Source organism: Hydra vulgaris, chromosome 15, assembly GCF_038396675.1.
Source record: "Hydra vulgaris chromosome 15, alternate assembly HydraT2T_AEP".
Taxonomy (NCBI): Eukaryota; Metazoa; Cnidaria; class Hydrozoa; order Anthoathecata; family Hydridae; genus Hydra; species Hydra vulgaris.
This window is the reverse complement of record NC_088934.1, coordinates 13346933-13368302: the sequence shown is the minus strand read 5'-3', so window position 1 is coordinate 13368302 and position 21370 is coordinate 13346933. Positions and strand designations below refer to the sequence as shown.

The window sequence follows — 21370 nt, the reverse complement described above, 5'->3', positions numbered from 1 at the left end:
AATTTATCAATGTTTATAAATTTAGGTAAGAATAGTAAAATAATGTTTTGACATAAGTGTAAACGTATAAATTTTGGATCTTGCTCCATGTCTTGAAGTTATGCTTTTCATAATATAATTGTTATCGTAATTTAATTGTAAATGATAATTAGAATCAAATTACATTGTAATAACAAGTATAATAGTAAGTAATAAATAGTGCATAATTAAACAATGTGATATGGTTAATCGCATAATTTAATGATGTGATATGTTAAAGCACATAATTTAACGATGTGATAAAGTTGACTAAATCATTGAATACAATTATCATATACAATTTCTAAATTACCCTTTGCAAAACAAAACTTATTTGATGTTTAATTTTTTAATATAGTTTTGCTTTATGATATTTGCTAATGAAAGCATTAGGTAAATAAATTTGCTGCATCACAATGTTTTTAATCTTAAATGGCATATTAGTTCCAGGGTAATTTATGTAATTGTTTTAGATATTAATGTTAATAACATGACTATAAAAATATTTTAAATATTTTAATTGTTACAAGTTATTTTAAATATTATTATTAAGGTTTATGTTCTACATGTTTTGTAGGGGGAAAAAACTACACAAATAAAGTTTTTAAGAGTATGCAGGCACAGATTTTTTTTTTTTTTTTTAAACATCTTCGCTTCCAACAAGGCTGCAAGCAGCCACTAATTAAAGTTGGAAGTTACTGTAAGAGAAAAGATGAAGGTTGTAGAGCAAGATAACGATTGACGGACGATTTAAAAGATTGCAAATTATATGAATCAGGAAAGCAAGATGAAGGAAGCGAATTCCAAAGAGCTGATGTTTGAGGAAAAAAACTAGACGAATAAGCGTTTTTGGAGCACTTAGGAACAGTCACAGAAAAAGGCTGACACTTAATTGAATGACGAGTAACACGAGAATGAACTTTAGTAGAGTGCACAAGAGACGCTAGCTCTTTAGAGCAGTGCCCATTATAGTATTTGTAGAAAAGAGAAAGAGAAGCAACATTATGACGATGTGATAATGGTTGAAGGTTGGCTGCAAGAGCAGGTCCAACTATGTTAACAATGCGTTTTTGCACCTTGTCTAAAAAAGAAAGGGCATCATTAGAAGATCCGCCCCAGATATGGCAACAGTATTCCATACAAGGCCGGATTTGAGATTTATAGAAATAGAGAATAGAATCCAAAGTAAGAAAGTGACGAGCTCAATAAAGAGATGCAACCTTAACAGATGCTAATTTTGCAACTGATTTGATATATGGTTTCCAAGAAAGATTGGAAGTAAGAGTTAATCATAGAAAATGAAGAGTAGGTGACTCATCGAGTACATCACCGTTCATAAATATAGGAAGATCTAGATTATTGCAATAACGATTGGCTGAAAAAAATTGAGTTTTATCTGAATTAAAGTTCACCAGCCACTGTGAGCCCCATGCTGAAGCAGAAGTGAGATCCTTTTCAAGCTCAAATGCCTCCTCCAGGCAATCAGAGGGTGTTGGTTTCTTATCACGACAAGAATAAATGGTAGTATCATCAGCAAACAACGCCACCTTAGATGTGAGAGTATCTGGAAGATCGTTAATGTAAATTAAAAAGAGTATAGGGCCAAGGATAGAACCTTGAGGAACCCCTGAAGTTACAGAATAAAAAGAAGAGTGTTGTCCATCGAGGACAACTTTTATGCTACGATTGGAAAGGAAGGATTCAATGATCTTAAAGATGTTGCCGGATACACCATAAGAAGAAAGCTTATGGAGAAGACCAGCATGCCAAACTTTATCAAACGCTTTTGAAATGTCAAGAGCGATGGCCTTAACCTTCATCTAATGCACGATAAAACCTGTCAGTTATTACTGTTAGCAAATCAGCTGTAGAAGAAGAAGATCAAAACCCATATTGATGGTCAGAAAGTAAGTTATTAGATTCAAGATGAGAAATTAAGTGTTTGTTAATTAAAGATTCAAAAACCTTGCTTATGATAGGAAGAAGACTTATGGGACGGTAGTTAGACGAATCAGATCGCTCCCCAGAATTTTTGAAGATAGGGATAATAGATGCGGCTTTCCAGCAGGCTGGAAAACAAGACTCTGATAAGCACTTGTTGAATAGTTTTGAGAGTATAGACAACAGCTCTGGAGAACACTTCTGCAAGACAATAACAGGTATGTTGTCTGGGCCACAAGCTGTAGAAGAGTCTAGGCAGGAGATCACTTTAGATACAGATGCTGGAGTGATATGAATGTCAAGCAATGGATCAACCTGTTTGTTGGCAATATTAGGTAGAACACAACTAGTGGAATCAAGAGATGATATTGATGAAAAGTTTTTAGCAAACAATTCGGCTTTGCCTTTAGGTGAGGTGACAATGTCTGAACCATACAAGAGAGGTGGAATTATAGATTTGCCCTTATTATTGAAATTATTAAAGATTCTCCAGAAGTCACAAGAGCCTAATTGTTGAGATGAGATACGAGATTTCATGACCTGAGAATAGCGGGTTTTGGTGTTAGACAAAACCTTTTTACAGTTGTTTCTAGCAGTAATAAACAGACATCTGTTTTCTGGAGAATTGTTTTGCTGATAAATATGGAAGTAACGGTTTCGATTGGCAATCGCAGCAGCACAGTGTGAGGAAAACCATGGAGGAGAGTGAGGCTTGACCTGGAATCGTCGAGAGGGAATAAAAGATTCCATGCCAGCCTGAATCCACGAAGTTATGTAAGAAGCACATTTGTCGACACGAAGTTGAAAGATTTCTACCCAAGGGCCATCACGAAGAAAATCACGGAAAGAATCCCAGTCAGCTTTACTGTAGTTGTAAGAGGTTCAATAATAGGGGGATTCAGGTGATGAAGAAGAATGAGATATTAGTTTTAAAGAGATCAAACTGTGATCAGAAGCACCTAAGGGTGAATGTGGAGAAACTGAGCACTGACTAGGATCAGAAACAAGACATAAGTCGAGTAGAGAAGGTAAATGATTAGGGTTGTCAGGAAAACGAGTTGGAAAGTTGACTATTTGAGTTAGGGATTGAGAAAGGCAAAAGTTGTGGGCTTTAATGCCTGCAGAGTCACTGACACTAGAGCCAAGCCATTCAGAGTGTTGAGCATTAAAGTCACCAACAACAACTATATTAGCTGATGGATAAAGAGAGAGGGCTTGGTCAATATGATCAGAAATAACATCAAAAAGAGTGCAGTCTTGAGATGAAGGAGAGCGATATAGAACAAAGAGAAAGGCAATAGAGTGAAGTGGTGCTAAACGAAAGAACATAAAAGAATAGTCTGTGGATTCAAACCTAGTTTCCTGACAAACAGGTGAATTCTTACGAATGTAAATGCCCAGGCCAAGCATGTGACTATTGGAGTCTTTACGAATCAGAGGAAGATAACCATCAACACTAAGATCACAAGATGAGACAGCTGAACTCAAATTAGTCTCACAAAGAGCAAGTAGGTCTGGTGAACTTTGCAAGAGATAAGACTCAACAGAAGAAAAGTTACTTCGAAGATCACGAATATTAGTGAATGATAGGTTTAGAGAACTTGGTGATGATGATGGTTTTTTGTGTTTTATAGTTTTTGGTACTTTATTCATTTTTAAATTAGATTGAAGAACTTGACTCAAAGCATAGATAATACTCAGACCACCGTTTAATAGCCCAACCAAATGCCTTATTACTACTAATAAACCCTAAGCCGTAACAAAGGGCTCCAAATGTAGCCTCCGCAATGCACACCAAAAGTACAAACAGGGACATCATCCATGCGCAACATGGCACTGTTAATACTTTGATATTTTTCAGCTGTTGATGGAATCAGCCTCTCTGAGAGCTACCACAGAGTTCGGGAAACCTGACTACCAGCCGGGCTCAGAACCATAAAACTGAGTTTTAGAGCTGTACCCTCATAAGGAGATAATAGAATGAGTTGCCTAGTCATAAAAACAGTGACACAAGCAAACCCATGCATTGAGTCAAGAAGATCCAGCATTCAACATCCTAAACTGGAAACAATGTATTAAAAATACATCTGCGCCAGCCTAATAGATGAAGAAGGGGTGCAAGGCTGGTCAACAGATAGAATCTGTTTACCCCTTAAGTCTTTGCCTAGGAGGCCTTCTACAAGACAGTAGCTGGGTGCATTTAACATCTGCCCAAGATGAGTATTTTTATCGAGACACCATCTCTAGCCTTTACTCAACCAAGAGCCCCAAGGCAGGGGGTGTTTTATATCGGAGTTGGCATCTCCTAGCCTTTGCCTAAAAAGGCGTATCCTACAAGGCAGCAGGACATGAAGCAGATTGTACTGGGTTACATGTTACAGTAAAAGATACAGTAAAAGAATGTGAAAAAGATACAGTAAAAGAATGTGACTTTACTGAATGATGAGTCAAGCAGTAAAACAAACAGTAAAAGTTACTAAAAAAAACGAATAGAGTTATAGAGCAAGGAAACGGTTGACAGCAGACTTAAAGAGTTGAAGGTTGTATGAGTCAGGAAAACATGAAGAGTTCCAAAGGGTTGAAGTGCGGGTAAAAAAGGTAGACAAAAAAAAGTTTTCAGATCATGCAGGGACAGATAAAGTAAAAGAATGAGACTTTACTGAATAATGAGTCAAGCATAAATGAGTTTTAGTTGAGATATAATAGCTCCTTTGAGCAGCAACCATGTTAGGCGATAGTATTTGTAGAAAAGACAATTGGAGAAAGGCTCAAGTTCGGCAGATAGAGCGGGTCCAGCTACCTTTACAATGGCTTTTTCTAGAAGAGAAAGAGCATCATTAGAACAACCATTCAACAATATGACAACAGTATTCCATACAGGGGAGAAAAAAAAGATTTGCAGAGGTAGAGAATGGAATCAGGAGTAAGAAAATGGCAAGCACAATAAAGGGAACCAAACTTAGCAGATGCTAATTTAGCAATCAATTGTATATATGGTTTCCAAGAAAGATCACTTGTAAACTATAATCCAGGAAAAGAAGACTCAGTGAGAGGGTTGCCATTCATTAATATAGGAATGCTGACAGTATTGTGATAGTTGTTTACAGTAAATAACTGAGTTTTGTTGGAGTTAAAATTCACAAGCCATTGCAAACCCTAACCTGTTACAGAAGTTCTAAGCAATTAAAGAGAAAACTATTTTTCAAGACAGGAGTATAAAGTCGAGTCATCAGCAAATTGAGCCACTTTAGATGTAAGGCTGTCAGGTCATCAATATAGAAAAAACAAAAAACAGGAATAAGGATTGAACCTTGAGGTACCCCAGAAGTTACTGGAAATGAAGAATAGTGTCGGCCTTTAAGTATGACTTTGATAAAGCGGTAAAAAAGAAATAATTTGATAATCTCAAAAAATTTCCCAGCCTTGTTGCCTTCATCTAATGTATGATAAAATCTTTCAGTCACAGCAGTTAGCAAGTCAGTATCACAATAGAGCAAGAGAATTGAAATCCGTTCATCTGACAGTAAGTTATTTGACTCAAGATGAGGTGTGAGAAATTTATTGATCATAGACTGAATAACCTTACTAAGATTTTAGAGTCTTTGATCCTTTTACTTTAATTGAATGGCCATACGATTCAAGGGTCTAATTAGAAAAAAAGTTCTTTGCAAATAGTTCTGCCTTATCGTTGGGAGAGGTAATAAGATCAGTTCCATGAATAAGAGACAGAATGTTAGACCTACCTTTGTTAATGATATTGCTGAAGATTTTTCAAAAGTCTCTAGAGCCTAACTTCTGAGATAAGATACAAGATTTAGTGACCTTATAAAAATGGAGCTTAGCATCAGACAGCATATTTTTACATCAATTTTTTTCAATAATAAATAGCTGTTTATTCTTAAGTGAGTTATTCTTTTGAAAAATAAGATTAGACACAGCAGCTGCCAAAGAGGGTGAAAACCATTGAGTAGAATGAGGCTTGACTCATTCTACTCCATGGTGAAACCAACAAGAATGAATAAAAGCTTCCATTCCTGCCTGGAAATATCATCCATTATGTATTCATTCAAGTATTGCAATCAGTTTTTTCAGAAGATTTTTAGTTAGGAGATGTAATGTATATGCTCTGAACGTAACATTCAAAATGATATTGACCTTCCTATTAAAATTTCTGCAGAAAACTAACATTCCTATAAACAATATATGGATACTGCAATAAATTATAAAATTTTCCAACAAATCATCTTTATTGCAAAAGATTGACACCAAAAATGTAATAACCATGGGTACCCAAATTAGGTTTTATACTTTGACAATTATTTCACAACATTGGCATTAAAACAGCCTTCCATTTTGGTAACTCTTTACTCAATATGTTGTAATAACTCGAAACAAATTCTTAGTAGTCACTCAGGTGTGTACTAATTTTATTGCACATGTGGCAGATGTTACATAAAATAAAAAATAAATAAATAAAATGATTTCCACACAAATCCAAGAATATAAAAAGAATGTACTAAAGCCAATTGAATTGCATTGAATTCTGAAGTGGTGGAAATAATCAAACAATGAATAAAACAATTTTTTTTTATTGAACTCTTTTATGAAAGTTTCATGTCTGTTAGTTATCATCAGATATTGAGTACAAAATTTTGTTGATTGGTTGTAGGATTTTCATTGCATTTTTTTTCATTTAATTAAAGGTTTTATGTTTTTTGATTTTAGTTTCCACATTTCTTTAGACAGTTTTGAGTCATTTTTATTTTAAGTGCATTAAAACATTTCATATAGTTGGCACACTTTAATTTAAATAGGGTTTTACCAACACTAAAATAAACTTTCAAGAGATTTTATATTTTTAATAATTTTTATATTTTGATAAGATTTCATATTTTTGCATGCAACTGTAGTTAAGTTATAATTAAAATTTTTATGTATTCTGAGATCTACAGGAAAGTGACACTAAACTAAAGCTTCACAACTTTAAATTTTTGTTTTAACATTTTTGCAGAAGGAGGGAGAAAGATGGACAGAGGGCTGTACCATATAATTTTGTATTTGTAGTGATTATTTTGAAATTTGATTTTTTAGGATGAGTTTTTTTGAGATCAATTTTAGGGTACACCATTGATTTTGATAGTCTCTTTAAATAGTGGAAGGGAATTTTCAAAAATAGTTTTATATAATGACACGGCAAATAGTCTTAATTTAATAATGCTGATTCTTTTTATTATGCTAGACTGGGGACTTGAATCAGAATGTATTGAACCGTTGTGTCCATAAATTGCAAATGTCTTGAATCGACGCATTGATAAATTTAATACAAGCAATATTTCCATTTTTAAGTTGATTATCAGATTTAAAAAATGGTTCAAAGGAGTTGCTGCTCAGATTTAATGTTACATTGAGGCAATTGACAATTTTAATACTGCGTTGAATAGAATTTTTTTTTTGATTTTCTCTATTTGCTGGCCGCTTTTTTCATGCCTAATCTTTTAATTTTGACTTTTTTGTTAGCATTTGTTAGCAGGTTATTGTATTTCTCTTTGGATATTGTATACAAACAAAATGTCTACTTGCATTAGAATTTTGTGCAACATAGATTTAATGTCTTTTTTCATTATTGTGTTTATTCTAGGGTTAGGAATACCAGGATCCCAGGATCCCGAAATCCCGGGATTCCCTGGTTTTTAACAATCCCGAAATCCCGGGATTCAGCATTTAATCCCGGGATTTTTTTTGAAATCGTTTTCAGTTGAAAATTTTTAAATTAAATTATTTTTTTCGTTGGATTGCATTAAAATTCAAACTTAACAATTTCGAAATTCTTGCAGTTATGTTTTTGAATAATTGTATTAAAGTTGTTATAACAATTGAAATTGGATTGCAATTACATTCTTAAAAATTTTTGGTGCTTAGTCGCATTTATTCAAGTTTTTGACAATTTTTATCTCGAATAGACGTTATCTGTTTGTGACTATTTTAAAGTACAAGTTTTAATAAAAAATAAAATTGCTGGTTTTTTGATCAGTAAATTTTCTAAAATTATAATGGCTTCGTACATGGAATATGACAAAAAAAGTAATTCTGCTGTTTGGAAACATTTTTTAAGAGAAGAAAAGGGCAAACAGCAATGTGTAAGTCTATTGACTGCATAAAAATTTTAAAAATTGGAGGTGGTTCAACGAAAGGTCTCTATACGCACTTACTTTCCGTCCATAAAATTAACCTCACACCAACTACTATTTCAGTAAACACACGAGATGAACCACCAATAAAAAAAAACAAAACGTTAACCAATTATTTTCCGATATTGGAGCGAGAAGAAAAATCACTTCCTGCTACACTTGCACGATTAACTGCCATTGATGGGATTTTGTTCAACGTGATATGCCGTTCTAGTGATATACGTGCAGGTCTTATAGCTACAGGATTCAAAAGTTTACCCACAACAGTCAACACTGTGCGTAAAATGGTTGTAGATTACAGCAAAAAAATAAGGAGTTTTTTTATTACTGAAATAGCTAGCAAAAAATACCTGAATTCGGTGTAGGAGAAAGATTTTCTTTATCTTTTGATGAATGGACATCATTGCGTAACCGTTGCTACATGAATATTAATTCACATGCACGAAATTGTCAGTTCTAGAGCTTAGGCTTAATTCGTATAACGGGATCAATGTCTGCAGATAAGTGTATTGAGCTATTAGAACAAAAGCTTGCACAACATGAACTTGATTTGAGAAAAGATATTGTTGGTATTATGACTGACGGAGCAAGTGTGATGAAAAAAGTTGGGAGAATATTACCTGTAAATCAACAGTTATGTTTTGCCCATGGTGTGCAATTGGCCGTTATTGAAGTACTATATCAAAAGCAGGATATAGAAAGAGAAATAGATCAGCAATTCGACAAAGACGAACAATTAGATATAGAAGACGATTTTTCAGAGAGTAACTCTTGCGAGGATGATGATTTTTCTGACAATGATAAACTGGTTGATCTTGATGCTAGTCATAATTGGCATTGAGGAAACGAACTTGATGTTACTGAGGTAAATTGTGGTCCAGTGATCAAAAAGGTACGAAAAGTAATAGTAATGTTCAGACGATCACCAAAAAAAAACGATATCTTGCAGAAGTATGTTGCGGCTGAATTTGGGAAACAAATCGTCCCCTCAGTATTATCTTGTTCTATCTACAAATTTTTTTTTTTTGCAAAAACCAATTTTCATTGTTTAAAAAAGTATAATGTATTATTTCCACTTATCAATAAATTATTACCTTCTCTGCTTCGTCACGATTTATTCAATTTGACTTTGTTCTAATTACAATTTTACGTATTTTGTTAGTTTTATCTTATTCTATTTCACTTTTTTAAAACATTTTAGTATTATAATATTCTAATGCCCAAATCTGCAAATCAATGTTGTAGCGCAAGTCACGTGACTTTTTATTTTGATATTTTCAAAATGTCGTCAAGTAAGTTTATTGGTTTAGTTACAAAAGAAACAGTTGACTTTGAATTACTTAATACCGACTTGTAAGTAGTTTCTATTACTATGGTAATTTTAAAATTTGAAAATAAAAAGGAAAATTTTATTTTTCCGATAATTGGATTCCATTTTATGTTCTTTTAACGATAAAATAGTCAACTATTATATTGTGCATTATCAACTATTATATAAATATCGTGCATTAAAGGGTTAAAATAACTTAAGACTAGCTCTCATACACAGTACTAGTAGTTAACTAACTATAAATCTATATGTATAACTATATATATATAACTATATGTATAACTATATATATTGTGCCTTTAAATAACTATATATATATTGTGCAAAGTCTTTAAGTATGACTAAATTCTTTATATTATTTATTTCCTAACTGTAAAAAAATAACTTATATTACCCTACTAATTACGATGCTTATGAATTTCCAATTGTCATTAATTTTTGATTTTTTTTTAATATTATGTTGTTTTTAAATGTAGCTAAAGTTTATACTTTTTATTTCTACAGTGTCGATTCAAGTTTCCACAATAAGCTACTACATACGGATTTAGAAATAGTTGTGCCAATAGAGCAACTCTCGACAAAAAAAAAAGTTGGACGTAAAAGAACCAGAAATCCAGATAGCTGGAAATGCAATTTCAATAAAAAAAGGCGTCAAGCTGGCCAGGAGTATAAAAGCAGGAATAAAGTGATAAGAAGAAAGAGAGAGATCAATAATGAGAAGGACTGTACTAACTGTAAATTTAAATGCCACATTTATTTTCCGCAAGAGCAACAGGAGTTACTATTTAACAAATTTTGGGGACTCAATGATGACCTCAAAGCACACTTTTATAGTGAAAATACAACACGTATTGTGAAAAAAACTAAACGAACACTTGCAATTTCATCAAGGCGGCAATACTCATTTGCCTACTTTTTTCACCTGGCAGGGATTCCCATCAGAGTTTGCAAACCTTTCTTTTTAAACACTCTTGACATAAGCCAACAAAGAATTTCATATTTTTATAAACATTTCCAAACAGATACAAACACGCCTACCCCAAGAAAACAAGGTAAACATACAAAAAAGTTGTAATACACTAATTGTCTATTAGTCGACTGTATGAGCTTTACCAAGACTTTTGTCAGCAAAAACGATTTCAACCGGCTAAAAAGCACTTATACTCTGAAATTTTTTTAACTGAGTTTAATATTTCTTTCCAGCAAAGAAAAAAAGAAATTTTTAAAATCAAAAGTGCTGAAGGTATTTTAAATGATTGTGAACGGGCTCAGCATCTAAGTCATATTGAACAAAAAGAAGATGCATGTGAAGAGCGCAAAAAAGACAGACAGTCAGGACATCCTGTTCTCTGTTTTGATTTACAAAATGTTTTAACAGTTCCCAAGGCTGAGATATCCAACTTCTTTTATCTTAGGAAGCTGTCTGTTTATAACATGACAGCACATCTTTCTTTAGATAAAGATGTTTATTGTTGTATCTGGTCTGAAAGCCAATCTGGCAGAGCCGGAAATGATTTGGCAACTGCAATCCTACGAATTTTAGAATCTGTGCTTACCACCCATCCACAACTTAAGAACCTCATTTTATGGTCAGATTCTTGCGTTCCGCAAAATAGAAACAGTATTATGAGCACGGCAATAAAGCATTTTTTAAATGCTCATCCTGATGTTGAATCTATCACTCAAAAGTTTTCTGCAAGCGGACATGGCTGTGTTCAAGAGGTTGATGCGGTTCATAGCAGCATTGACCAAAAATTAAAAAAAACTGAGGTATATAGTCCACTGGGTCTGATCAGAATACTAAAGTCTGTTAGGTGACAGAAACCTTTCAATATCCTGCAGATGAAAGATGTTGATTTTTTAAATATTCAAGCTGGAGCTAAAAGCTATAACTTTACCAAAGTGCCCTTTACTCAAATAAAGCAATTAAAATACTATTCCAATCATCCTTTTACTGTTTCATTTAAAACAAAACATGCAGACGGCTTCACCTCAGTTTTTGCAGGTGCCCAATCATTAAGAAAAAAGAAATCTACAGCATATCCCATAACTGCACCAAAACTGTCAATTCAGACCAAAAAAAGCCACTTACTTTCAAAAGAAAAGAATGAAGATATTAAAAAAATGATGCCCTACATGCCTTAGATTGATAGAAATTATATGGCAACTTTTGTGTTTAGTAATTCATGTGCATCTCCCATGTACTTTTCTTAACTATTTTTATGTCTTAATATAATTGTTTCATGAAAAAAAAAAATGTTTTACTTGAACGCAACCAAATAATGTCTAAAACAGGGGTGAATCCAGGTCATTGTCCTAGGGGGGAGGGGGTTATTTGACCAAAAAAAATGATTTTTTCAGCTAAAACCACTGTTTCATTTGATCATTTTTCTAACTAAGTTCAATAATTCTTTTTGGCAAAGAAAAAAAGATAGGTGTAATTAGTGTAATTTTTTTAAAATCAAAAGTGCTGAAGGTATTTTATATGATTGTGAACGGGCTCAGCATCTAAGTCATATTGAACAAAAATAAGATGCACGCGAAGAGCGTAAAAAATGCTTATAAATTAGTTTACTAATAAATATATTAAATGTGTATATAACTAACTTTTTTTTGCCAAAAATTCAAATGTTGCAAATAATATTTTGTATTTTTATTTTTTTTTTAATTTCTATCAATAATAATTTGAAGATTGATAATTCTTAAGATGGGGGGGAGGGGGGAGGGGAGGGGGATACTCCCATCTTTGTATCCGTCCTTGGTAAGAAATACATTCAAAACATTCACCAAATATGACATTTGTGCATGTTTGGACAAACTATAATTAAAAAAACTCAAAGAAATTGACATAGAACATTATACAATTTTTGTATTTTGTAAAGTTTGTCAGTAATTTGTTCTATCTCAAAAGTCAAAAATCATTTTTTTAAACACTAAATACACAATAATTTTCTAAAAATGGTTTATAAGGGTATTATATATTGACCTTGACAATTTTATAATAACAAAACTTGGTGCAAAGTTTATTTTGAACATTTTTAGGGCTTTTGAAAATTCAAATGCCTTTTTTTCAAAACCATAGTTTAGCGACATAGAACAAGATAATACTGAGGGGACGAAATAGCTCTAATTAAAGACTGCAAGACAAGATGGAATAGTCTTTTGTCAATGCTTCAACGCGTCTATTTATTAAAAAATTGTATACAAAAGGCATTAATAGACATCGTGGTATTCCCAGAACCGGAAGGTGAATCTTTGGCTTTATCTAATATTGAGCTTAAAACTGTATCTGCTATCATTAATGCGCTACTTCCAGTAAAAGCAACATTTGAGGCCCTTTGCCATCGGGATGCTAATTTGTTTACAGCCGATGTTGCCATAACTTTTATGTTAAAAAAAAACTTAAAGATGCTAACAACGTTATAAGTCAAAAGTTGCATTCATCTCTCGTTCTTCGAATGCAACAAAGGCGTACCGATGCAAGTGGGATCCTTCAGTATCTGCACAATGGTAGAACCAACATTCAGTCCGAATCTGAAATAGAGCTAGTAACAGTTCCGGCTTCAATAAAATGTCGCAAATTAATAGTTGAGTTACTTGAAAGACTAGACGCTACAAATCCAGCTACATCATTAACAGATAATGAGTCTGAATCAGAAGTTGAACTTTCTGTTTCAAATGAGGCACTACTCGAAATTGTTTCTGATTCCTCTGACTCTTCATCTGAATCTATTTCTTTTGCTCTTAAAAACAGCAAAAGAATCACAGACGAACTTAATAAAGCTATAAAAAAAGCACATTTGCCCAGTATACCAACTCGATGTGAGACGTTATCGATGAAAATTCAAAAGGAAATGGTGTTGTTTGAAAATGGAGGAACACGTGGTGATTTTTTGCAAAGAGCGTATGATTTTTTAATGACTATTAAGCCTACCAGTGTGGAATCAGAACGTGCTTTTTCTGCGACCGGACTTTTTGCAACAAAAATAAGAAGTCGTCTGGGGGATGAAACTTTGGATGTGCTCTGCTTCCTCAAAACGTATTTTAAGAATAATCTGAAATAATTGCATACGTATATTATATCTACAAAAACAACGTCTTTATAATTTAATGATTAAGTATGTATAATATTAACAAACCAAAGAACTTCCTTGAAATTTGTAAGTTTTTTCTAAACATACTTTAAATGTCTTATTAATTTCCTTAAAATTTTTCTAAAATAACATGTTAAAATCTTTCAAAAACAGGTATTTCAAAATCCCGGGATTCCGGAAATAGGTAAATGTAATCCCGAAATCCCGGGATTTTAAATATAGCACGGGATTACAAACCCTAATTTATTCTATAACTTTATTATATTCATGATAATGACCTGGATTTTATGACATTAAAAAAATTTTTTCTATAATAAAAAAAGGAATAACAGTTGAAAAAATATGAAAATAAACATGCTTTTTTGATGCAGAATTCAGTTTAATGCTGAATGCTTAGAAATTAAGAAAATAACTAGTTTAGATAAATATTATCTAAAAATACTCTCAAGTTTGTTTTTTCTTTTGCTTTATTTACTTATTATGTTAGAAAAAAATTGTCACAAAAAATCCAATTAGAAAAACAACAGAAAAATATAAAACTATAATTTTAAAGATATATAACTTTTTTAAGAAATCAGTATTTACAAATGCAATAAATATAAAGTAAATGTTTTTTAAAAAATTACTTAAAAGTATACAATATTTTTAAGGTACTGAAAATACAACTTGTTTTGACTGAAGTTGTAAAACTTCAGAATATAGTTGCTATTTTGCTTGAGCTTCTTCCATTTTAGATTTTTTAAATAGTTTCTACTGTAACTAGAGAAAACTTGTTTACTCTAGTTACAACAGTTGAAAAGATTTTTATTATGTATTAAACAGTAGCGGTCTCTTTAGGCAAATTAAAATGATGGACCGATGGACCTATTGGGTAGAAAAACTTTACATTAGATCATTTTCAACACCATCCTCAATAACAGACATCAGATCTTGGTTCGGTTTAGTGAACCAAATATCACACTAGGTCCAACTTAAAGAAATTATGGCCCCATTCAGAGTTCTCCTCAGCCCTAAATCAAAATTCTGTTTATCCAATGAACTCAATACTTCAACCAATGGGTCGAAGGAAAAGATTATAAACGCAATTAAAGATGAGGTCTAATATTTGAAATTTGGTAATGTGAACTGTTTAAGATGCAACTGGTCAAAATTGGGGATAGGGTATTACCTAAGCCAAAAATATTGTGAATGTAAATCGGATTCCCCAGATGTATAACCTCCTGGAAAATGCTGTATAACCGGATGGAAAATAACTCTTGCAAGGTCCAGATACTTGTCATCTGCTGAACAACGATATACACCAATTGAGGGCGAAATGCTAGGACTGGCATGGAGCTTGGAGAAGAATAAATATTTCACACAAGGGTGTGATAACCTTTTGGTAGTAACTGACCAATAACCCTTTGTCAAACTATTAGGAGATAGAACTCTAGGTCAAATTGCTAAAAAACAACTTTTCCAACTACTAATAATACTATAGAATCATTAATAATAGTCTCAATACGAAACAACATAGATAAAATGATTGCAGTGACATGGGAAAGTGTGAGTAGAGACAGAAAAGGCTACTGATTTCAAAGCATTAATGTTAACAATCGAAAATGGTTTCCCAAAAGATAAAGATAATTTCATATTAAATCATTTACCGTTCTGGGAATACCACAATAACTTGATGGTGCACGATGGGGTTATAATACACAACAACAGAATTGTAATCCTACCTACTTTACGGAATAAAATATTGGATGTACTGCACTCAGCTCAACAAAAAATATCAGGAATGACAGCCAGACTTCAAGCTACTGTTTTTTACCTGAGTATCACTTACAGCATACAAAGTAAGCGTGATAACTGTTGCAGCTATAGTTTAAACGCACCTTCTTCTGCACAACTACAACCCATCCAACCTTGCATCGCTGTGAAGCCAGTTGAATGCATATTTGCTGACTATTTTGAATTCCGTGGCTGGAATTATCTGGTCATTAGAGATTTTCTGGATGGAATGAAGCCTACAGAATAAAATCAGGAACATCAGAAATAAGCACAAAAGGTCTTCTTATGTACTTATGTAAACTATTTATAACATTTGGAGTCCCAGAAAAAATATCAACTGACAGTGGTCTTCAATTTACAGCTGGAGAAATGAAAAAGTTTCTACAATAATGGGGTATAACTGACCGCAATTTATTAAACCACCACCCACAATCTAATGCAAGAGCAGAACTTGTAGTTAAATTATCAAAGTGCCTCCTGGAAAATAATGTGGGACCAAATGGTGATCTCAATAACAACATTTTGCGAGGGCAATGCTCACAATAAGAAACACACACAAGACCCTACTAGTCAATTGTTCCCCACTCAAGTATTATTTAGACATACCATTCGTGATGCTATGCCCAGGATAAAAACCAGAATACCTATGTTTAATAATGACCAATTCTTGAAAATATGGAAACATACATGGTCTGCAAAAGAAGAAGCATTACGAACAAGATATGCAAAGACCCTTGAATCACTTCAAGAAAATACACTTTTTTTTACACCACTACAAGAAAGAGACAGTGTTTTCATACAAAATCAAGTAGGGAACTGCCCTAAAAAAATGGGATCACATTAGAAAAGTTGGTGAATGTAAAGAAAATGACCAACACATTATCAAAGTTGAAGGAACAGGTCGACTCACAGCAAGAAATAAAAAATTTTGGCGTAAATTTCACAACCCACTAAAGTCACAAAAAACTGAAGTTGCATTGACCATATCACCAAGAACAAGCCTTAGTCATAATACTTCTGCCGATTCGCCACAATTTACTGAGTATGTCCCAGAAAGTAACAACAAAGTCACACTATCCCAACTGAAACCAGCACCATTTGCAGTATTGCCACTGCCTCCTATATCAGCATCAACGGTACCACCACTACCTCTACTAACAACACCAACTACTGTCATCTATGCCAGCGTCTCTATCACCACATCTGATAACGCTACCCTTATTGAATACTGAAGTTGTAGGAGATCAACCAATTAAACGTTTAACAAGATTACGTAACCCCAAGAAAATCTAACAACCAGAAATTAGAAAAATCTTGACGTTAGACGATTTTAAGAAATGAACCTAAAAATTATGTTTATATTCATTGACACTTAAAAACATGGTAAGGAATGTTGAAATATGACATTATTCATTTCTTGTTATATTTGTTTTTATATTGTTGTTGTTTATATTTATTGTTGTTCTATTTACAGAAACTGATATTGTTTAAGATATATATTATGATTAATATATATCTTAAAAAATATTAATAACTTTGGTTTTCTTATAAGTTATTTTATTTGCTGAATTCCCTACCATGTCATTTAATCTTTTCTCAATTCTCTCTGTTCTGGGACACTTCTTACACTTATGAAACATACAAGCTTTATTTTCTAATAAACATGCAGCTAAAGCCATCAGACCTTTTGATTTTAATTCATTTGATAATGATTTTACCAAAAGATTTGGATTTTGATAATGGATACAAACACAGACTGTGTGTGTGCCAGATTTTTCTGCAAGTACACACTGTTTTGGCCTTAAAAGAGCAAATGATGTCAATGTCAACCTTAACTATATCATTAGACTTTGATTCTTCTATCCATTTCTGGTATAGTTCTGAAAAATTCCTGTCTACCTTTAACTGTCTTTATCCTAATATAATTCTTTGCTCCTGGCAATAACCTGCTATTATTATCATCCTCTTAAAAGTTTACAATTTGCTATGCAACTTCGGAAGTTAATTTTTTCGAATTTCTTATGTCAGATCCTCTCACCAAAGATTCCATTAACAATCTGCAAAGTTCTAGCTTTCTTTGCCATATATTGAGTTGTTTTAAATTCATTTATTGTTTCCTGAATGGTCCAATGGCAGGAACTAAGGTGAGACATTTTATTTTTTTGTGAAATATTAATCAGATGCACTTAACATTTCATTTTCAATAAAACTATTGATCTATATTTTGAAATTGAAGCTCATTTACATTTACTAAAGAATAATTATTCAAGCAAAATATAAAATTTTAATTAACATTATTTTAATGGTTTAATTTGTCTTATTCTGCTTCATATTGCTGTTGATGCCTTAATCTACTGCTCTAATTGTGTACTGAATTATTAGCAACTTAATCACCTATAATATAATAGAACTAAAATGCTTTTAAATTTAGGATTAACTAAAATATTTTTTAAGTATCACATTTGAGCAATAATGCAGGGCACTAAATAGTTCCTGCCCTTTTTTGTGTGCCCCTATCCAGTATAAAGACTAGATCAAGGAGTGGGCAACCAACCATATCTTCTTTTTATTAGGAAATAAATTGTAATTAGTTTCACCCCTCACATGGGCCAGTAGGCAAGTTGGAAGGGTGCTGATTTCCAATAATGGATTTGATTCTTGATACTCGAAAAATAGGGTTATTTAAAAATATTGACATTTTTGTTAAGAACACATCAAGTTAAAAATGTTTGCATTTTTAGATAGTTGGGTCTAATGGTCTTACATGCTATTAATCTTAGATAAACACAATGAGTTAGAAAAATATCTCAAAATGGCTGAAAATTTGACTTTTTAGGCAAATGGGTAATACTTTTTTAGATATATTTAAGTTTTAACAGAACAAGATGCTTACATTTTGCTTATTTATTGCAGGCAATAGCAGCTAATCAGAAAACTAACCTGTAAAGGTTTATTAATGAATAGAAAAATATACAGTTAACTTCATTTTGGTGTTCTTTAGCAAATTTCAGATTTTTTCTAAAGTTAAGGAGGTTTTTTTTCTAATATAATACAAGTTAATAAAAACCACTATTTTCAATACAAAACTATATAGAAAATAGTTTTAGAAAAAATGAGGTACTTGTTGAAAATTAGAAAAAAGTTATAAGTTTTAAAGTAGTCTATTTTTGCAATTTTAAATTGAGGAGGGGCCACTGTGTCGTGTTTATAAGGCTATAATTTTGAAACCGCTGTACTTGAAAGTTTGAACTTTCAAATTAAACCAGATAGGTTTAATTTGAAATTTCAAACTTTTAGATAATAATGCAGATAATGATATGCAAAAGTCAGAAAAATCAGGGATTGTGCTAAACATAAAGTTTTCTATAAATTGGTTGAAATATAATGATTTGACCCATAAAAGGAACTACCCTATAAGGACAAAAACAAATTTCAAGTTAAATTCTAGCAATAGAAAAACTGCTGACGTTTTTAATAAACAATTTGATATATTTACAGATGATAAAAACTACTCACCAAATATTATTAGTTTTCTTAATGATTCTATAAACATTGAAAACATTACCTTTTCTGTTGAGAGGGTCTATTCAACTTTAATTGGTCTCAAATCCAGTACATCTTATGGTCCTGACAGAATACTAAACATTCTTCTGAAAAAGCCAACTCTTGTTTTATGTAATCCACTTGCATTTATATTTTGTTCCAGCTTTAAGTTAAATATTCTACCACAACAATGGCTTCAGACTTTGTTGAAGTCATTGTTGACCAACTTCACTCACATGCACTTGTTATTGTACAATGGGAAGAATTAATAACTCTGATATTATTAAGTACTTAATTCACCATAACTAAATAGCCAATAATCAACATGGTTTCCTTAAGAAACATTCTACTGTAATCTTTAAATGATTGGAGTATTGCACTAGACAAACATCTATTAACAGATGGTATTTATATTGACTTTCAAAAGACATTTGCCGACCTCAAAGTCTTTGAGGTCAGCAAAAATTGGCAGACCTCGCTTCTATATTTTATGATAACCCCTTTGTGTCAAACTTTTTTTGCCGACCTCTAACAGTTAGAGTGTCAATAAGTTAAGGTTGGAAGTTCGTTATCAAACCCAAATCTCATCAATACCGGAGTTTTTCAGGGTAGTGCGTTAGGTCCAACATTAATCTTTAATATGTCAGTTATTTAACCGCTACAGTTAACAATTTAGATTTCTCTTTAAAGTTTTACGCTGATGAAATCAAGCTATATAATTAATTTTGCAATACGGATCATAGCCACGACTTAGTTAATGCTCTTGATAACAATGTACTTTAGTTAAAAATATGGCAACTATCTATTTCTAACAGTAAGTGTTTTGTTCATTGGATTGCACCTGCTTCATTGAAAAAATGTATTAACATAAATGATAAGTTAGGAGATCATACTTTAGTTTGGTCATCTAATCCAAAAGGATTAGAAGAACAAACTTGGTGTAACTCTGGATTCTCACTTTTACTATAAAAAAAAAAACATATTTCAAATGTTTTCCATGCAGCTAATACCAGAGCATATCTCATTTTAAAATGCTTTAAGTTTTGTAATCCTAGTATCTTTGTGAGAGCCTTCAGTACATATATTAGACCTATACTAGAATATTGCTTCCCTTTTTTTTTTGCCATATAATGTTGAACTAATAAAAGGAGTTAAGAATGTGTATTGCTTTATTTGGATTCACTTAAGATAAGGCAATTAAAACTTTGATTTGGTTCAAAATTCTGCTAACTTGGTCTAAATTGATAAATTTATGTTTTTTTTTATTGACAACAAAAACAACACACGAAAAGATAAATATAAAATGCCCAAACAACAATGTCGATATAGTTTCTCTAACCAAATTGTTAGCATTTTAAATCAGTTGCCATTCAATGTTGTTCTTTAAGAGTAAAATTAACTCACTCAATTTTGAAAAGTTATGTCAGTCTTGTGCATATCTTATTGTTTATATTTATATAAATTATTTACTTGTGATATTGTATGCTGTTACATAATTTATTTTGGGCCACACTGTTAGTGTCCAATAATATGGACCTGCATATCTATTAGTACATGTATTATTTGTTTTAATAAATACAATTTAATCCAATCTTAGACATGCCAACAACATCCAATATTTTTATATAATGCTATATAAAAATATTGGATGTTGTTGGCATGTCTAACATTTTATATATGTTATTTCAGTTAAACCATATGTATATATAATTATATTTTATATAATTATATATACATATGGTTTAACTGAAATTACTAATGACCTAATATGGGTCTGGCTACTTTTTTATCTGCCACAAACAATATTCTGATTTTTTGTTACTTTTCAGTACATCAATTTTTTTTGTATGAGTTGATTTCAGTAGAAGTTTCCTTTAATAATTATACAGTAACGAAAGTATGTAATGTATGTTACATATACAGTGTCAAATAACACATATATTTTCCCAAGTATGTTACTTCTAATTGACTTTTTTTATTATAAGTACTGAATTCACAATATCATTTTTAAAGTTTTAATACAATTGACAATACTGATTGGAAGAAATCTGACCTGAAAGTTAGAACATTTTTTAATTGTTTGTCAGCGTAATGTAAGTCAAATGATATTTTCAATCATTTTGTCAGACTCAAAACTTTTCGACTTATTTTATTTTTCAAACTAAAAACTTTTATACATAATTGCTCAAAATTAAGTAAACACTTTAAATACGATTATATTTGATTAAACTGTTGTAAGTGTAACAAATTAAATATACATAACAAAGTTATGTATTTTAAATAAACATAAAAAAGTTAATAATATACATATATGTATACAAAAATATTTAACATGAGTATTTTTACCGTGTTTTACTAAGATAATATTGCGATTCGTGGTCTGGATTTGGATGGTTTATATCCATAGCAGGTAACATTGCACTTGCAGTCATTTTTATAATGTATATGAGTATATGCTAATAAAAAACTTAAATAATCAGTTA

At 31.9% G+C, this 21370-nt stretch overlaps 1 protein-coding gene across 2 annotated transcripts in view; it reads right to left on the bottom strand.

Annotated features, from left to right (window-relative positions):
• Nucleotides 1-21370, bottom strand: part of LOC136072005 (uncharacterized) — a 61151-nt gene extending 39781 nt beyond the window's left edge. Inside the window, exon 1 of one of the 2 annotated variants that reach the window (XM_065819347.1) lies at nt 21234-21370. In XM_065819347.1, coding sequence (XP_065675419.1) covers nt 21234-21319 — 86 coding nt within the window. In that variant the 5' untranslated portion in view covers nt 21320-21370. The remainder of the gene's footprint in view (nt 1-21233) is intronic. The other variant, XM_065819348.1, reaches the window with a different exon arrangement.